The sequence below is a fragment of the Onychomys torridus genome, chromosome 5 (genome assembly GCF_903995425.1).
Source record: "Onychomys torridus chromosome 5, mOncTor1.1, whole genome shotgun sequence".
NCBI classification, from domain to species: domain Eukaryota; kingdom Metazoa; phylum Chordata; class Mammalia; order Rodentia; family Cricetidae; genus Onychomys; species Onychomys torridus.
The window spans coordinates 96,516,719-96,532,000 of NC_050447.1; the positions used below are offsets into that span (position 1 = coordinate 96,516,719).

At 44.9% G+C, this 15,282-nt stretch overlaps 1 protein-coding gene across 1 annotated transcript; it reads left to right on the forward strand.

The window, feature by feature from the left end:
• The first annotated feature begins 5,113 nt into the window (after nt 1-5,113).
• On the forward strand, nt 5,114-15,041 carry LOC118583687 (zinc finger protein with KRAB and SCAN domains 3-like). Its single transcript, XM_036187282.1, has 3 exons — nt 5,114-5,771; nt 8,058-8,214; nt 13,277-15,041. The coding sequence occupies exons 1-3, from the start codon at nt 5,355-5,357 to the stop codon at nt 14,137-14,139; spliced, it is 1,437 nt and encodes a 478-aa protein (XP_036043175.1). The 5' UTR covers nt 5,114-5,354; the 3' UTR covers nt 14,140-15,041.
• Nucleotides 15,042-15,282: the final 241 nt, after the last annotated feature.

The following is a 15,282-nucleotide window of genomic DNA, read 5'->3' on the forward strand; positions in this document are numbered from 1 at the left end:
AACCCCAGTTCAAGCCTCCCTGTAATTATCATCATTGGCAGCATCCGGCCAGGTCCATCCCCAGATGGAGGAAAGTACCTTATCAGAGATACCTCTGTCCTCTCTAAGAACAGACTTAAGCATCCAGACTACCCATTTGAGAAGGCCTGGCAGATGTGCCAATTAAGCTTAACTATCTCCTTTCCCAAATCTTACCCCCAGTTCCAGATCTCCCTTTAACTATCACCGAGGCATCTACCTGTACACAGGTTGCCTAGTGACCTAGCACACATTCCCCCACCCTGCAGAAAAAAAATGGCAGGTAGCTTGGACAGATAGGAGCCACAGGAAAAAAAGAAGGCAGTTTTATTTTCTCCCATTGATCTAGCAACTTACAGATTCTTAACATTTTTTACCAATCATGTTTAAGATTATAGTTGAACACAAAAGATCTCTCTTCTTAGATATTACCCGAATTTAGCCTTTAGTTAATTCATTTCCCCATTGGTCACTTCCCTTTGGGGTTGCAAATGATAATTAATGGCTATTGCCTCTCTATGTGATTCTTATCATCCCTCCATTTGATTCTGGAAGTCTGGCTTTGCACTGCCAAGGGATTACTGCTTTTAAGTGTATATATATACTGGGACTTCCCAGGCGCAGGAGGATGGAGAAAAGAGAATGGAAGAACTAGATGGGTAAGAACTGGAGAGGAACAAATTGAGATGGGGAAGAACTAGATTGAAGGGCTAGAAGAGAGTACTAGAGGAACGAGATGGAAGATGAGGAAGAGCCAGATGGGGAAGAACAAGATGAGGAAGAACAAGATGAGAGAGACGGAGATGGGAGAGGAGCTGATATGGGAAAGAACTAGATGGATGAGAACCTAGAAGGGACAGAACTAGATGAAGGAATTAAGATAGAACCTAGAGAAGACAACAGATAAATGTAAAGAAAAATTGGGCAAGAAAGGAGCTAAAAATGAGAGCAGAGTATAAGCTTGTAAAGAGAGAACCGACACAGAATAATAAAGTATATGGACTAAGGAGTTTCCTGTACATAGACTCATTTCTTTTCATCAAGGATTGATTATCAGCTGGTTGTAGATTCTTCCCGGATACTGGGAGGGGACTATCTAGGAGCTGGACCACCCTAGTCCCCAATACAGGATGTGTTTGGATGTGTCTGTTGTACTGGCTTTTCCCAAAAGGACTGGCTGAGGGAAAAAGAACCACAATGTTTGTGGGTGGCTCTATTCTATAGGCTGGAATCCTAGACCAAATAAAATGAGAAATAGAAGAAAGGCAGATGGATGTCAGAATTCATCTCTCCCTGCTTTCTGATATGCCAAGATATAGACATGACCAAGTAGCTTTATCTGGTTTCTGCTGTCATGTTCCTGCCGGAATGGACTGTCCCCTCAAACTGAGAGCCCAAATACATTTTCCTTGAGTTGCTTCTTATTGTCAGGTACTTATCACAGCTATGAGAAACTAACTAATAACACTGGTATATTAGTTAATTTTGTCACACTGTGACAATAACCCCAACAGAAACAGCTTGGGAAGAAAGACTTGTTTTGTCTCATGGGTTTAGGTGGATTTCGGTCCAGCATGGCAGGGAAGGAATGACAGCATTAGTATAAGGCTGGGGCTCTTCCATGTCAGCTAGCTAGGAAGCGAAGAAAAGGAGTACAGGAGAGAGCCAGAGAAAGATATGACCCCCAAGGGCAAAACTACCCCCAAGGGCAAAACCACAAAGACCTCCGATTTTTCACCCCCACCCAAATTATATCATCTTATAATGAATCCATCAAGACATTCCACTGCTTGTGGGGTTATAGCTTTTGTGACCACAGTCTAGAAGGCGTGTGTTTTATTAATCTCCTAGGTTTTTCTGAATTGTCAGAGCCTTCCCACGAGTCAACTGAGTTGCTGGGTAGAGGCGTGAGGATTAAAGAAGAGACAAGGATTCAGAACAGAGTCGGGAGGACTGCCAGTCAAAGCTGGGCAGTCTCAAGTTTATTTCCCAGCCTGATTATATACAATCTGAAAGGCAGAAGTAGAACAATGCACAGCAGAGACAGTCAGGCTCTATCTTAAGAAAAAACCATATCCCTAGTCTGTCCTTGGAGTCAAGGAACAGGCGGTTTCCTTATCTCTTCGTGGGCTCCTGCCAGCATCAGCAGCCTGCCTAGGGTTGCACATTAGCTGGATAATTTGTTCTTTCCCATGGGCTAATTAGGACACTCTCACAGCTCTCAAGGAGAATGGAGCAATCAAGCTTGAACTCTTTTGACTTGTAAGTCAGAATGGACTCCAGATTCAAACTGAGTCACATGTGGGCCCCCACACTGAATCCACTCAAACTGACAAGATTAATCTCACAACTGGTTAAGCCAGAATGGGATTTCACTCTGGGCTGAATTGCCATCTCCTTTCCCATCTCTTTTAGACTTATGTAATAATTTTTGGGCTGAATTATTCACCAATGAAGGAAGATAGAATTAATTAAAAAGAAAATAACTATGGAAACTTTGTTTTTTGTAAGTCTATAGAGACATTACAATGGATCCCCATATGCCTCTCACCCGGCTTCATCAATTACCATGTTTGTGTTATTTCTTTTCTTCTTTCTTTTTTGCTAAGTATTTGCTTCAGTGAATCTCAGACATTATATAGGCTCATCCATCTGTGCAGGTATTTCAATATAAAGTTCTAAGGAATGACTTTAAAAATGATAGAGAGGCAGGAGAGATGTCTCAGAAGTTAAGATCATTTACTGTCCTTCCAGAGGACCTATGTCGGGCAGTTGTAATCAGATGATTCTCTTCTGCCTGCCAGTTCCCAGAGGCTGATATTACTTATAAATGCTCGGCCATTAGCTCAGGCTTATTACTAACTAGCTCTTACAACTTAACCCATTTCTGTTAATCCATGTACTGCCCCAGGCTTGTACCCTTTATCGTTATCCCATTTTGTATGTCTGACTCATTCTCCATCTGGCTCTTGACCCCCTTGGCTCTGCTGTTCTTCCTATATCTCCCTTTGACTTTCTTGCCCAACCTTGTTCTGCCTGGTTAGAGGCCAAATCAGCTTTTATTATGAATCAATGAGAGTAACACATATTCACATTGTACAGAAGAACACCCACAGCAGTTAGTTTTTGCCAACTTGACAAAATTAGAGTCATCGAAGAAGAGGGGACCTCAATTGAAAAAATGCCCTCATGCTGACCTGTAGGCAAGTCTGCGTGGCATTTTCTTGACTGATGATTGATGTGAAAGAGCTAAACCCATTGTGGGCTGTGCCATCCCTGGCCAGGTAGTATTGGGGTGTATAAGAAAGCAAATTGAACACACCAAGGGTTCAGCAGCATTCCTCCAAGGATTCTGCTCCAGTTCTCAACTCAGGATTCTTGGCTTGAGTTCCTGCCCTGACTTCACGATGGACTGTGATTGGAACTTGTAAGGCAAATAACCCCCTTTTTCCTCCAAGTTGTTTTTGGTCATGTTGTTTATCACAGCAATGGAAACCCTAACTATGACAGGACCTGAGTTTGAGTCACAACTGCCTGTCACTCTAGCTCCAGGGGACCTGACATCCTCTTCTGGTTTGTATAAGCACCAGCATACATATGGCATATACACAGACACAAATAAACAAGAGTAAATCTGATAAAAATGATAGTATCATTCTAACAGTTAAATTGCCAATAATTGCCTACCATTACTGAGTTCTAGTTTTCCCCATTGTCTCAGCTGTATTTTTTTTTAAAACAGTATTATGGGAAGCTTACCAGAGATGACCACTCAGACACAGCCTATAGCCAAGTAAAGTCTTTATTCAGCTGGTTGGGACCATACCCAAGTGTTCTTGGGACCTGGTATGGTCCTTAGTGTCCAGAACATGAGGTTTTTAAGGGCAGAGACCTCATGGAGGCATCTCCTTGGGCAGCTGCAGTGGGGACTTTGCAGAGTAAGCCGTTTGAAGCAAGCAGTTTACCAGAAACTAAGATAAGTGGCTGGTCAACCGGAGGGGGATTCTGCACAAATAAACAGCGAGGACAAAGGGTTATCTGTAGAAGATTCCGCACAAACAAGCAATTCCAACAAAGGCTAGGTAAGTTAGATAGGACATCCAGACCTTTGATTCCTAGAACAGAGGTGGGTAGTTTTCCATGGGATACCCCAAGGAGATCAGATTCTACTTAAACCTGGAAACAGCCTCAGCAGGAATATCAGATGGAAGAACTCATACACTGGCCTGCCCCCATCACAGCAATTGTTTTGTTCTAATCAGGGCCGAAATAAAGTTTATCCTTGCACCTGGCTGATCCGTCTATTGAGTTTCTTTTAACTGACGACAGTCTGCCTTTCTCAGGTTTGGGAGTCTCTGCATCTTACACTTGTGCCTGTCCGTAGGTCAGGGCTGCAAAGGAACAGGAAGGAACGGGATGTCCCTGAGGCTGGAGGCTAGAGAGTTTCTGGAAGTGCACAGAGGCAATTTGGATGCTTGTCGTGTGCAAGCTTTGTTGCTGAAGAGCTCAGAAGAGTCAGGACTCTAGTTATTTGGCCAGATGCCATAGCAGTGGCTGCCCTGGCTCTTTACTGGTTACTATGTGTTATGAAGTGGAGAGAGATGGGGGAGGGGTTTCTAAAGTCAGGGTCGGGATGATTTTCTCTCAGGTAGTTTGTCCTGGAGAGGGAGGAAAGAGAACAGCAGGAAGAGGACAGGACCAGGGGTAGGCATACTCTCCAGACAACCGAGTGCCCTGCTTCTTTCGTAGTTTCTAAGAGGTACAAAATTTCCTGCCATATTCCACCTTCGCTTTCTGCCAAAATGTACTTTCCAACCTAATTTTCGTGTCAGCATTGTGACAACTATGAAGCAAGCTTTAGATTGGAAAGGATCAAAGATTCCCGGTGACTTACTTTGTAAAAACCACTACATCCTGAGCTTAAACGTCCACTCCTGTGGGACTCAGGGGCTATAATCCTTTCCTCAATAATCCTCCCTTAAGCGGAGGTACTGATAGAGTCACTAATGAGTTAATTCGGATAGAACCACTGAGAAGAGCATCCTAGATGGCCCAGGAAGTGGCTTGGGTTCCCATGTTTCCTGTGCTCCAGCCAGTGTCTGGATGTAGTTTATTTGCCCCGAGGCATTCGTTGAGAATATTTATTGTGGGGTTAGGGTGGGGTGCAGAGGAGGACTCCGCAAAGGCAAAGATTTTTGGAGAAACCTGTGCAGCTGTGCCTCTGGGTGTCCCGGGGAACAAGGGAGAGGAGACAGATCTATGCTGAGTTCCCATCTTCCGAGAAACCTCTGAGGATCCACAGCTTGCAGCTAGCGTGAGCCTAAGCTTAGCACAGAATGGCTAGAGAGCCGAGAGTGAGTGCAGCCCTAAACGCTCGATCTGCCCAAGAGGGGACTGGGCTTCGGGTGGTGAAGGTGGAACAGGAAGAGGCCTCCCCCTTGGCAGAGGAGGCCAGCTGGCTGGGCAGCCCTGGGCCCGACCGCTCCCGCCAGCGCTTCCGCGCTTTCCGCTACCCAGAGGCCGCTGGGCCCCGGCAGGCGCTGAGCCGGCTCCGGGAGCTCTGCAGACAGTGGCTGCGGCCAGATATGCACAGCAAGGAGCAGATCCTGGAGCTGCTGGTGCTGGAGCAGTTCCTGACCATCCTGCCAGGGGAGCTGCAGGCCTGGGTGCGCGAGCAGCACCCTGACAGCGGGGAGGAGGTGGTGGCGCTGCTGGAGTACTTGGAGAGGCAGCTGGACGACACGCCTCCACAGGTAGAAGGAACAGGTTTAGGGTCTGAGCCCTATGCTCTGTGCCTTCCAGAAACCTCAAGCAAGAGCCAAGGGAGGCATTGCTCAGAGCCCGCGAAGTCTCAGTCTCAACTGGGAACCTGAGGCGACCAGCGAAGTGACCTGGAGCCCCCAGAATAGCTAAGAGCACAAAGGAAAGTAGGAGGAGTGGGAAGAACGCAGTCCTGGTGAAGCTTGGGTAGAATGTGTCCAGCAGAGTGGTGACAGGTTAGATAGATAGGCACTTCTTAGCTGTGTGCTGAGTAAGGACAGGGCGGAGCACAGGGATGTTCTGCCGCCTTGCTTTGTTCTCACTGACAGTGGAGGGAAAGTCCGCAGTTTTCTTAGCATCTAGAAAGGTTTTTCCTATCCAAATTCATGGACCCCTTGTTTGAACCCCTGGTAGAAAATGGGCTGGTTTTAACCTCTACCTTCTGGCCTTAAAATACCCCCCCCCCCAATTTTATGCACATCAACAATGTGTCTCCATCATATTTGCCACCAACTCCTCCCCCTCCAGTTTCCCCCAGCCACCATGTGTCCCCTTTCCCTGTTCATACAACCCTCATCTTTATAACCTACTAGGTCCAGTTAGTACCACTAGCTGGAATGTTGTTTGATCTTGTCCAGGTAACCAGAGCTGCAGTGAGTTCCTGAGCCAGTAACTATGTCTTTCCCAGGAAGTACCATTCTGCAGTACTCTTCTCCATCCCAGGTCCTTTGTTCTTTCTGCCCTACCTTCCTTGAGGTTCCCTGGGCCCTGGGGACTAGGGGTTGATGTAGATGTCCTATTTAAGGAGGAGCACTCAGCAGTCATTTATTCTCATGTCTTCGACCAGTTATGAGTCTCCATATTAACTGCTGCCCAATGCATAGAAAAGCATCCCTTGCTAAGGTTGAGGGCAGCACTAATCTACACATGCATCTTGACCTATTTTAGGAGATCTCTTCTCTGAAGCTCCCAGTGTCCTTGTGTCAGAGGGCACGGGATTAGAACCTTCTTACTAGTGACCAGGAGACCAAGGTTCTGGACTTGGACTTGCTGTTCTGAGCCCTGTAACAGTGGAAAGTCAGTTCAAGTCTTAGAACTTTATTCTCTGTAAAAGATGGAGGAAATTCTCAGCATCATTTTGCTATCAGTGTCTGCAAGGAAACAGAGGTTTGATGAGGATGCAGCACCTATTATGTTCTGTGTTAGTTGGTTTCACATACTGCAGTCAAACTTGTTAGTTTCTTAAAAACCCTGTTGTGTAGAAATCACCGTGTTTACCTTTCAGATGAGATGTTGATACTTTTATAGATTTTCCCATCAGCTTCAGAAGGGTAGAGAGGCAGAGCAAGGAAACAAAGCCATAGGTAATCCAGAGGCTCTGCCGCTGACCTGCCTGAGCTCCCAGTACAGCATTGCTACTTAGGAGCTGGATGACATGGTCAAGCTGCTTAAACTAGGCCTCAGTTTCAGCTACACAATTCTAAACAATTCCATAATTTACTGAGGGTGGGGGGAGAGGTCCTTGCAGGTGTCATACAGGGAAGTGTACCCCACAAAGAGATAAGAATGAAAATCTGGTGCAGATTGATTTAGTCAACCTGGATCAGACTTTAGGGAGTCTAATACCAGGCTGTTTATTCCCAATGTATTTAAGCCCAGTATAGTTGAGAAAAGTTTCCTGGCATAAAAACATCCCTGTTATACAAGGAAGTGTAACTACACTGAAACGCAACTCAGGGTACATGTCATTTCTTCCAAGAAGATGGGTTCTAGAGATAGGCTACCTGTACTATCTTAAGGGCCTAAGGGTCTGGCCTGGTTTCAGTCTTACAGATAGCATAGAAGTCATTTGGGATATTAGTCATTGTGGGATCTTGGGGGAGCCTCGGGTTATAAGAGTCATTTAGAGTACTAGCCACCTCCGTCTTGATTGTAAGAGCTTGATAAGGTCTGCCCCAACAGATAACACAGATCACCAGGCAGTTAATCATTTCCAATTCTCAGCTTTCTGGTTAGAAGAAAAGGCTTTTTTTTTTTTTTTTTTCATCCTTCCCATTGGAAAGACAATCCTGTATGCTTAACATTCCTGGTTTCTCTGGAGATCTGTGGGTGCAAGGACCTTCACGTTCTGTTCCCATTGTTTCCACAGGGCTGTCTGTATTTCAGTGAATTAACATCCTTGAAGCTCTTAGAATCAGTGCCTGATAATAGAAAGTCCTCACAAAAAGTGTGATGGGAAAGTCTGATCAAATAAATAAAAGTAAATGAATGACTTTTAGGGCCCAGCTCATGAATGGAGTGGAGAACTTCTCTGCTGCAAGGTGGCACTGTTGATGCCATCCCAGAACTCACAAAGTAGCCACTCCCAGCCGATGAGGGGTCTGCTCAAGCATGAGTCTCAGGAATCTTTGGAGTGTTCGCCCTTCCAAGCAAGAGGTAAGAGAATGTTTGTGAGAGTGTGTGTGTGCATTTGTGTGTGTGTGTGCATTTGTGTGTGTGTGTGTGCATTTGTGTGTGTGTGCATTTGTGTGTGTGTGCATTTGTGTGTGTGTGCATTTGTGTATGTAGGTGTGTGTGTGCATTTGTGTGTGTGTGTGCATTTGTGTATATAGGTGTGTGTGTGTGTGTGTGCGCGTGCGTGCACGCATTTGTGTGTGTGTGTGTGCATTTGTGTATGTGCATTTGTGTGTGTGTGTGCATTTGTGTGTGTGTGCATTTGTGTGTGTGCATATGTGTGTGTGTGCATTTGTGTGTGTGTGTGTGCATTTGTGTATGTGTGTGTGTGCATTTGTGTGTGTGCATTTGTGTGTGTGTGTGCATTTGTGTGTGTGTGCATTTGTGTGTGTGTGCATTTGTGTGTGTGCATGTGTGTGTGTGTGCATTTGTGTGTGTGTGTGTGTGTGTGTGTGCGTGCACACGCACGCATTTGTGTGTGTAGGTGTATCTCGGGAGCCCCCTCTACCATAGCCATTGTTGTTTGACACAGGGAATAGAGCCATTAGTCAAACTGAATTTTTGCTGTGATAGATCTTAAATTCTAGTGATAGCAGAAAAATCAATAGTGCAATTTTGGATGTTCAAGAGTGCTACAAAGGGCCGGACGGTGGTGGCTCACGCCGTTAATCCCAGCACTTGGGAGGCAGAGGCAGGTGAATCTGTGAGTTCAAGGCCAGCCTGGGCTACCAAGTGAGTTCCAGGACAGGCGCAAAGCTACACAAAGGAAACCCTGTCTTGGGGGGGAAAAAAAAAAAGAGTGCTACAAAGAAAATAAGGTACATCTTGTAAAGTCAGAGCACCCCAGTGTCTCAGTTACTTTCCTATTGCTGTGATAAGACACCGTGGCAACACACAGAAGAAGGAGGTTATTGGGGTCTTGTTTATAGTTTCAGAGTGTGAGAGAGTTCATGACAGTCAAGGTGTGTGGGGGGGTATGGCAGCAGGCATGGCACTTGAGTTGTAGCTGAGAGCTTACGTTTTGATCCATAAACATGAGGCAGAGAGAGCTACTTGGGGGTGGCATGGGTTTTTGAAACCTTAATGTCCACCCCAGTGACACACCTCCTCCAACAAGGCCAATCTTCCTAATCCTTCCCAGACAGTTCCACCAACTGGGGACCAAGTAATTCAAACCATTTGAATGTATGGAAGCTGTTCTCATTCAGACCACCACACCTAGAAATAGTAGAACTGATGTAAATAAAACCTATTAAACCTTGCAAGGCGTGGAGGCTGGATTCCAGAGTGATCTTATCCAGAGCTTTCTTCTGTCTTAGTGATCCAGGTCCCTTGGCTAGTTCACGGGTACAGGAGCAGGGGAGATTCTATGATAGCTGCCAGGCCCACTCCCCACCCCAGAGGAGCTTCTCCCCATCTCCAACATTCAGTATCTTCCTTACTGCTGGTCCTCCCCTTAGGTCCTAGTGGTAGTTTGAATAAGAAGGGCTCCCATAGGTTTATGTATTGGAGTGCTTAGTCATCAAGGAGTAGCACCGTTTGAAAATGATTAGGGGGTGTGGCCTTGCTGGAGGAAGTATGTCACTGGGGATGCACTTTGAGGTTTCGAAAGCCCACATCAGACCCAGAGTCTCTGTTTGCCTACAGATCAGGCTATAGTTCTCAGTTACTGTTCCAACAGCACACCTACCTGCTGCCATGCTCCCCACCACATGGACTAGCCTCTGAAACTGTACACAAAGCCCAATTCAATGCTTTCTTTCTTTCTTTCTTTTTTTTTTTTAAAGACTTATTTATTTATTATGTACACAGAAGAGGGCACCAGATCTCATTACAGATGGTTGTGAACCACCACGTGGTTGCTGGGAATTGAACTCAGGTCCTCTGGAAGAGCAGTTGGTGCTCTTAACCTCTGAGCCATCTCTCCAGCCTCTAAATGCTTTCTTTTACATGAGTTGCTTTGGTAGTAGTAGCAGTAGAACAGTGCTGAGATGGTCCTTTCTCTGCAGTTCTCCATCCTCATCCTAAGTTTACATAGCAGCAGACGTTTTCATTTGGGGCTCACTTAAGGGGACTTTTCTGTTCTATGGCTGCCTTGGAGGATTCTCTGTGTTCTCAGATCTCTTCTAGCCCATTCACTGCTTTGGCCAGTCCCTCATTGGTGGGGTTTCTTTTTTTAACAAGGACAATTCAGGAAATGCAAATTAAAGGGGTGTGTGTGTGTGTGTGTGTGTGTGTGTGTGTGTGTGATAATGGTAGTTTAGGTGTTTTGTTTTGTTTGTTTCTGGTAATGTTAGGGTTTCAGCTGAGGGCTTCATATGTGCTAGGCCAGCACTCTGCCATTCAGCTACTGCAGAAGCCTTATTTTGTTGTTTTAAAGTATAATAAAGTATACTCTCAGCGAGGAACATAAAGACCAGGATTCCACCCTCAAAGACTTATAGTTCAAGGGGACAGATACAGCATGTCCTTTTGGGCTACTAAAGTGGTAATTATATAACTTAGAATTTCATATTCATTCAGTTTTTCACATCCTGCTTGAAGTTATCAGTGTTTGGTGGGGGGAGTAATACTATTCTCTACTTTTTCTCCTGATTTTTTTTCTCACCCCAGACCCAGATTTTATTCTATTAAAAAAATTAATGTGATGCACCCTCACCTTCAGTTTGCCAGATCAAACCACACATCTTTGGAAGCTTGGAAATGGTTTTACAGAACCTTGTTTCCTAAGCCTGTTTACCTCCTGCGCCAGTTATATATTCATAGGAAAATACTTAGTCTCATGCATATAGTAGTTCCTACTGTTTATATAGCCATATGAAAGCACTTGCCTTAATTCATGCAGTATTTTTCACCTTTGACAGTTTGTTTCTTTTTGAGACACGGTCTCTCAGTCTAGCGTAGGCTTGACTTGAACCGAGATCTTCATTGTCTCGCAAGTGCTCGGAATACAGGCATACACCATTGTGCTTGGTTAAGAGTTTTGCATACAGAGTTAAGTAAGTGGAGATATGCCTCAAAAGACTTGCCCCCTTTTCAGGAGCCCCTTTAAACAGTTTGTATGTAACATTGCATGTGCCCTGGTTTGGAAGTGTGAGAAGGAGGTACTGGTGGGATCAGTTATTTTTTTAAGAGTTGCTGACCTTCTCACCTGGGTGGACAGAGCAGGATTAATCTCAGATGAATCCTTATAGAGATGAGAGGTAGGAGAACTCTGGTATCCTAGTTCCTTGGAGAAGAACTAACAGGCACTATCTGCTCCCAAAGTCTTTCCTTCTGTGTGTTATTTGAGCCAGATGGTGGTGGCTCAGGCCTTTAATTCCCAGCACAGTCTTTTCTTCTGTGTGTTATTGTAAAACTCCTAGCACAAAGTCTATTTACCATAGAGCAGCAGGGGGAGAGCTCGAGCAGGGAACTATGCCAAGGCTCACAGCTTAGGGACAGCTTTCAGATAAGGTGAGGCCTCTGGGCCTAGAGATCTCTAAAAGGGCAAGTAGAGAGCAGGAAGTCTTGCTGGGGAGGGAGTCCTCCATGTAATCAAGCTTGGAGAGAGCTGCCAGGCCATGGTATGTGGTGATATTTTATCTGTGTCCCCAATAAAGTTTATCTGAGGATTAGAGGAAAAAGCCAGCTAATTTATTAAACATAGAAGTCAGGCAATGGTAGCACACACCTTTAATTCTATCAATAGGAGGCAGGGATCTCTCTGGATCTCTGTGAGTTCAAGGCCACACTGGGAACAGAGCCAGGAGTGGTGGCACACATCTTAAATTCCAACACTAGTTAACTGTAAAGGTCTGGAGGTCTGGAGGTCTGTACAGACAGACAGGAAGTGAAGGAGCTGGGCAGGAAGAGGTGATGATGTAGCTGGGCGGAGAGAGGAAATGAGATGGCAGAACAGAAAGGCATATAGGCGTGGGTAGACAGGAAGTAGATCTCTTTGGAAGTTACAGAGGCAGTGAGGTGAGATTAGCTCTGGCTTTTCCTATTTCTCTGATCTCTCAGGTTTTAACCCCGATATCTGGCTTCAGGTTTTTTATTTAATAAGACCTTTTAAGATTCATGTTACAATGGTAGACTACAACCTCTGACCAGCAAGGCCTCCTAACAGGATACTTCAGGAAGTGGGCCACAGAGTCATATTCTGGGAGTCCAGAAGTGACTTTAGGTGCTGGACCTAAGTCCCTGACCTTAAAGGTGAGAATGTCAAGTCACAGAGGGTAATATGGCTTATCAGAAGCCACAGAGTTCTTTAACAGTGCCTCCAACTTAGAACACCCTCGTCAATGATTGTTGGGAACCGAGGTGACAATGCATATCAGCCACCCATGACTGATTTCTGGGAGTCTCTACTTCCTTTAGTCTCTTAGAACATGTTTCAGAAATACTTTCACTTGCTGTCTCTGTTGCTTTTGTTCAGCCTTTGGTATCGAATCTTAGATGCATGTCTTGGCCTTATTATTCTCGGAGTCCACGCTCTCAGCCCTCCCTCACATCATTGTGCCTCCTTTCTTTAGGCTTCTGGCCTAAAGCCTGTCTAGAGAAGACCAGAATACAGAAAAATATTTTTAGAACCTACTATTCTAGACACTAGAAAGGATTTATAAAGTATAAAAAAATGACACTTGTCATGTTTTATTAAGTGCTTGTCAGGAATGTTTGTGCTGATGGGTTGGCCATTGGGTTTCCTGGTCTTGGTCCTTACTACATTCCCCCACTTTCTGTTTTTTCTTTTAATCCCAGTTCCCGTCAGGCTTCTTCCCCACCAGCACTCCTGTTATTCCCTCTGTTCTCACTCTTATTTCTGCATCGAAATAATAAATTTAAACATTAAAATGTTAAAATAATATAATTTAAATTATATTAACTATATAATTAATTACATATTAATTTAATTATTAAAATAAATGAACTATTAAATATTTAATTTAAATATTTGCCCTTGGCATTCAGAGAGCTCTGTAACTTTTGCCTTCTAGCTGTTTTCCTCAGAGCTTTCTCCCATGCAAAGCATAGTTAACACTTGCTGACAATTGTGTTTCAGGCCTGGAAATGAAGACTGAAACCAGGGACTTCCCTCCAGCTGAGGAATACACAGAACAAAGGCCTGAGAAGCCAGTGTGCTTCCTGACTGAAGACACTGCTCAGATCCCTGCAGGTGCCGAAGCCAGTGAGCAGGAAGGCAAGTCACAGGCAACACAGAAAAGTGCCACAAGGAACAGGCGACACTATTGCCGTGAATGTGGAAAGAGTTTTGCTCAAAGTTCAGGCCTGACCAAACACAAGAGAATCCACACCAGAGAGAAGCCCTATGAATGCAAAGACTGTGGGAAGACCTTCATTGGGAGCTCTGCGCTTGTCATTCATCAGAGAGTTCACACTGGTGAGAAGCCATATGAGTGTGAAGAATGTGGCAAGGTCTTTAGCCACAGCTCGAACCTCATCAAGCACCAGAGAACCCACACTGGGGAAAAGCCCTATGAGTGTGACGACTGTGGGAAAACCTTCACCCAGAGCTGCAGCCTCTTTGAACATCACAGAATTCACACTGGAGAGAAGCCATACCAGTGCAATATGTGTCCCAAAGCCTTTCGGCGTAGCTCACATCTCCTGAGACATCAGAGGATCCATGGTGATAAAACTGCCCACAAGCCTCTGCATGGAGAGGCCCGGGAAGGTCAGAGCAGGATGGAAAGCCAGTGGGATGATACTAAAACTCCCATAACTTATCAATGCAATGAGTGTGAGAGAAGCTTCACTCAGAATAGAAGCCTTATTGAACATAAAAAAATCCACACTGGTGAGAAACCCTACCAGTGTGATGCATGTGGAAAAGGCTTTACCCGAACTTCATACCTTGTTCAACATCAGAGAAGCCATGTGGGGAAAAAAATTGTAGCACAGTGACCTGCCAGAGTTGGTGCTCACTTGTCAGTGAGCTGAAGACACTCTGGAGCCCTTACTGCCTGCAGAAGGGGGGATGTTGCCAATACACACCATCTAGTGTTAGATGTCATAATCTGGCTGAAGTGAATTCTCTTTCATGTTCTAAAAGTAACTGGAATTAGACTCATTAGTAGGCAGATATGGGAGTGTTCTCTTGATGAGGTAGCACTGAAGTGTTTTGTTCCCACTCTTTGGATCTACAAGGCCTTCTAGAACAGTTGCCCTTACTAGCACATCTTTTTCCTGGGTGGATGGTTCCAGAGTTTGGGGTATATTCTTCTTACTGTTTGTTTGTCAACATGAGGCTTTCATGCTTTGGTCAGATTCCTGAGGTCTTGGCCTCCTAATGTGCCTTGTGTTAGTAAACATTTACCACAGGGACTGATGAAATGATCTTCAAAACTCTGAAACTCTGTCTAGATTTCTGAAGAAGTTCTAACATGGGCCATTTGTGTTTGCATCTAATTTGCTAAGGTTCTAGACTCTGAGTCAGTCCTACAGATTTCATACAAAGTATGTAATGTTACAGAATTTGAGTTGGTGATTCCCTGTATCTTCATGAAAATAAAGAGTACAGTAAGAATGCCTCAAGCAACATCTGAAGACACAGGGAGACTTCCCTGTCCATAAAACTCCATTAGTGCACATTTAGTTTTTCACTCTTTACAGTGAAAGTTTTCAGTCAGGTAAATAAATAGCAATTCTATCTTCATAGGACAAACTGTTTAATTAGAATTTCTATTGCTGCGAAAGGCATTATGACAAAAAGCAACCTGGGGTGAGTGGGTGGGGGTTTATTGCAACTCACAACTCATTTGTTTCCACTCCATCACTGAGGGAAGTCAGGGCCGGAGCACAGGGCAGGGACCTGGAGGCAAAGCTGATGCAGATGCCATGGAGGGGTGCTGCTTGCTGGCTTGCTCCTAATGGCTTGCTCAGCCTGCTTTATTCTAGTACCCAGGACCACCAGCCCTGGGGTAGCACCACCCACAGTGAGCTGAGCCTCTGACATCAATTGTCAGTCAAGAAGATACCCCACAGACATGCCCTACAGGTCAATCTGGTGGCAATATTTTATAAGTTGAGGTTGTCTTTTTCCAAATG

Excerpts from the sequence above, each read along its gene's own strand:
- LOC118583687 (XM_036187282.1), top strand. The coding sequence starts at position 5,355 with ATGGCTAGAGAGCCGAGAGTGAGTGCAGCCCTAAACGCTCGATCTGCC. Across the intron at positions 5,772-8,057 it reads TGGACGACACGCCTCCACAG|GGCCCAGCTCATGAATGGAG; the intron begins GTAGAAGGAACA and ends AATGACTTTTAG. Across the intron at positions 8,215-13,276 it reads TTCGCCCTTCCAAGCAAGAG|GCCTGGAAATGAAGACTGAA; the intron begins GTAAGAGAATGT and ends ATTGTGTTTCAG.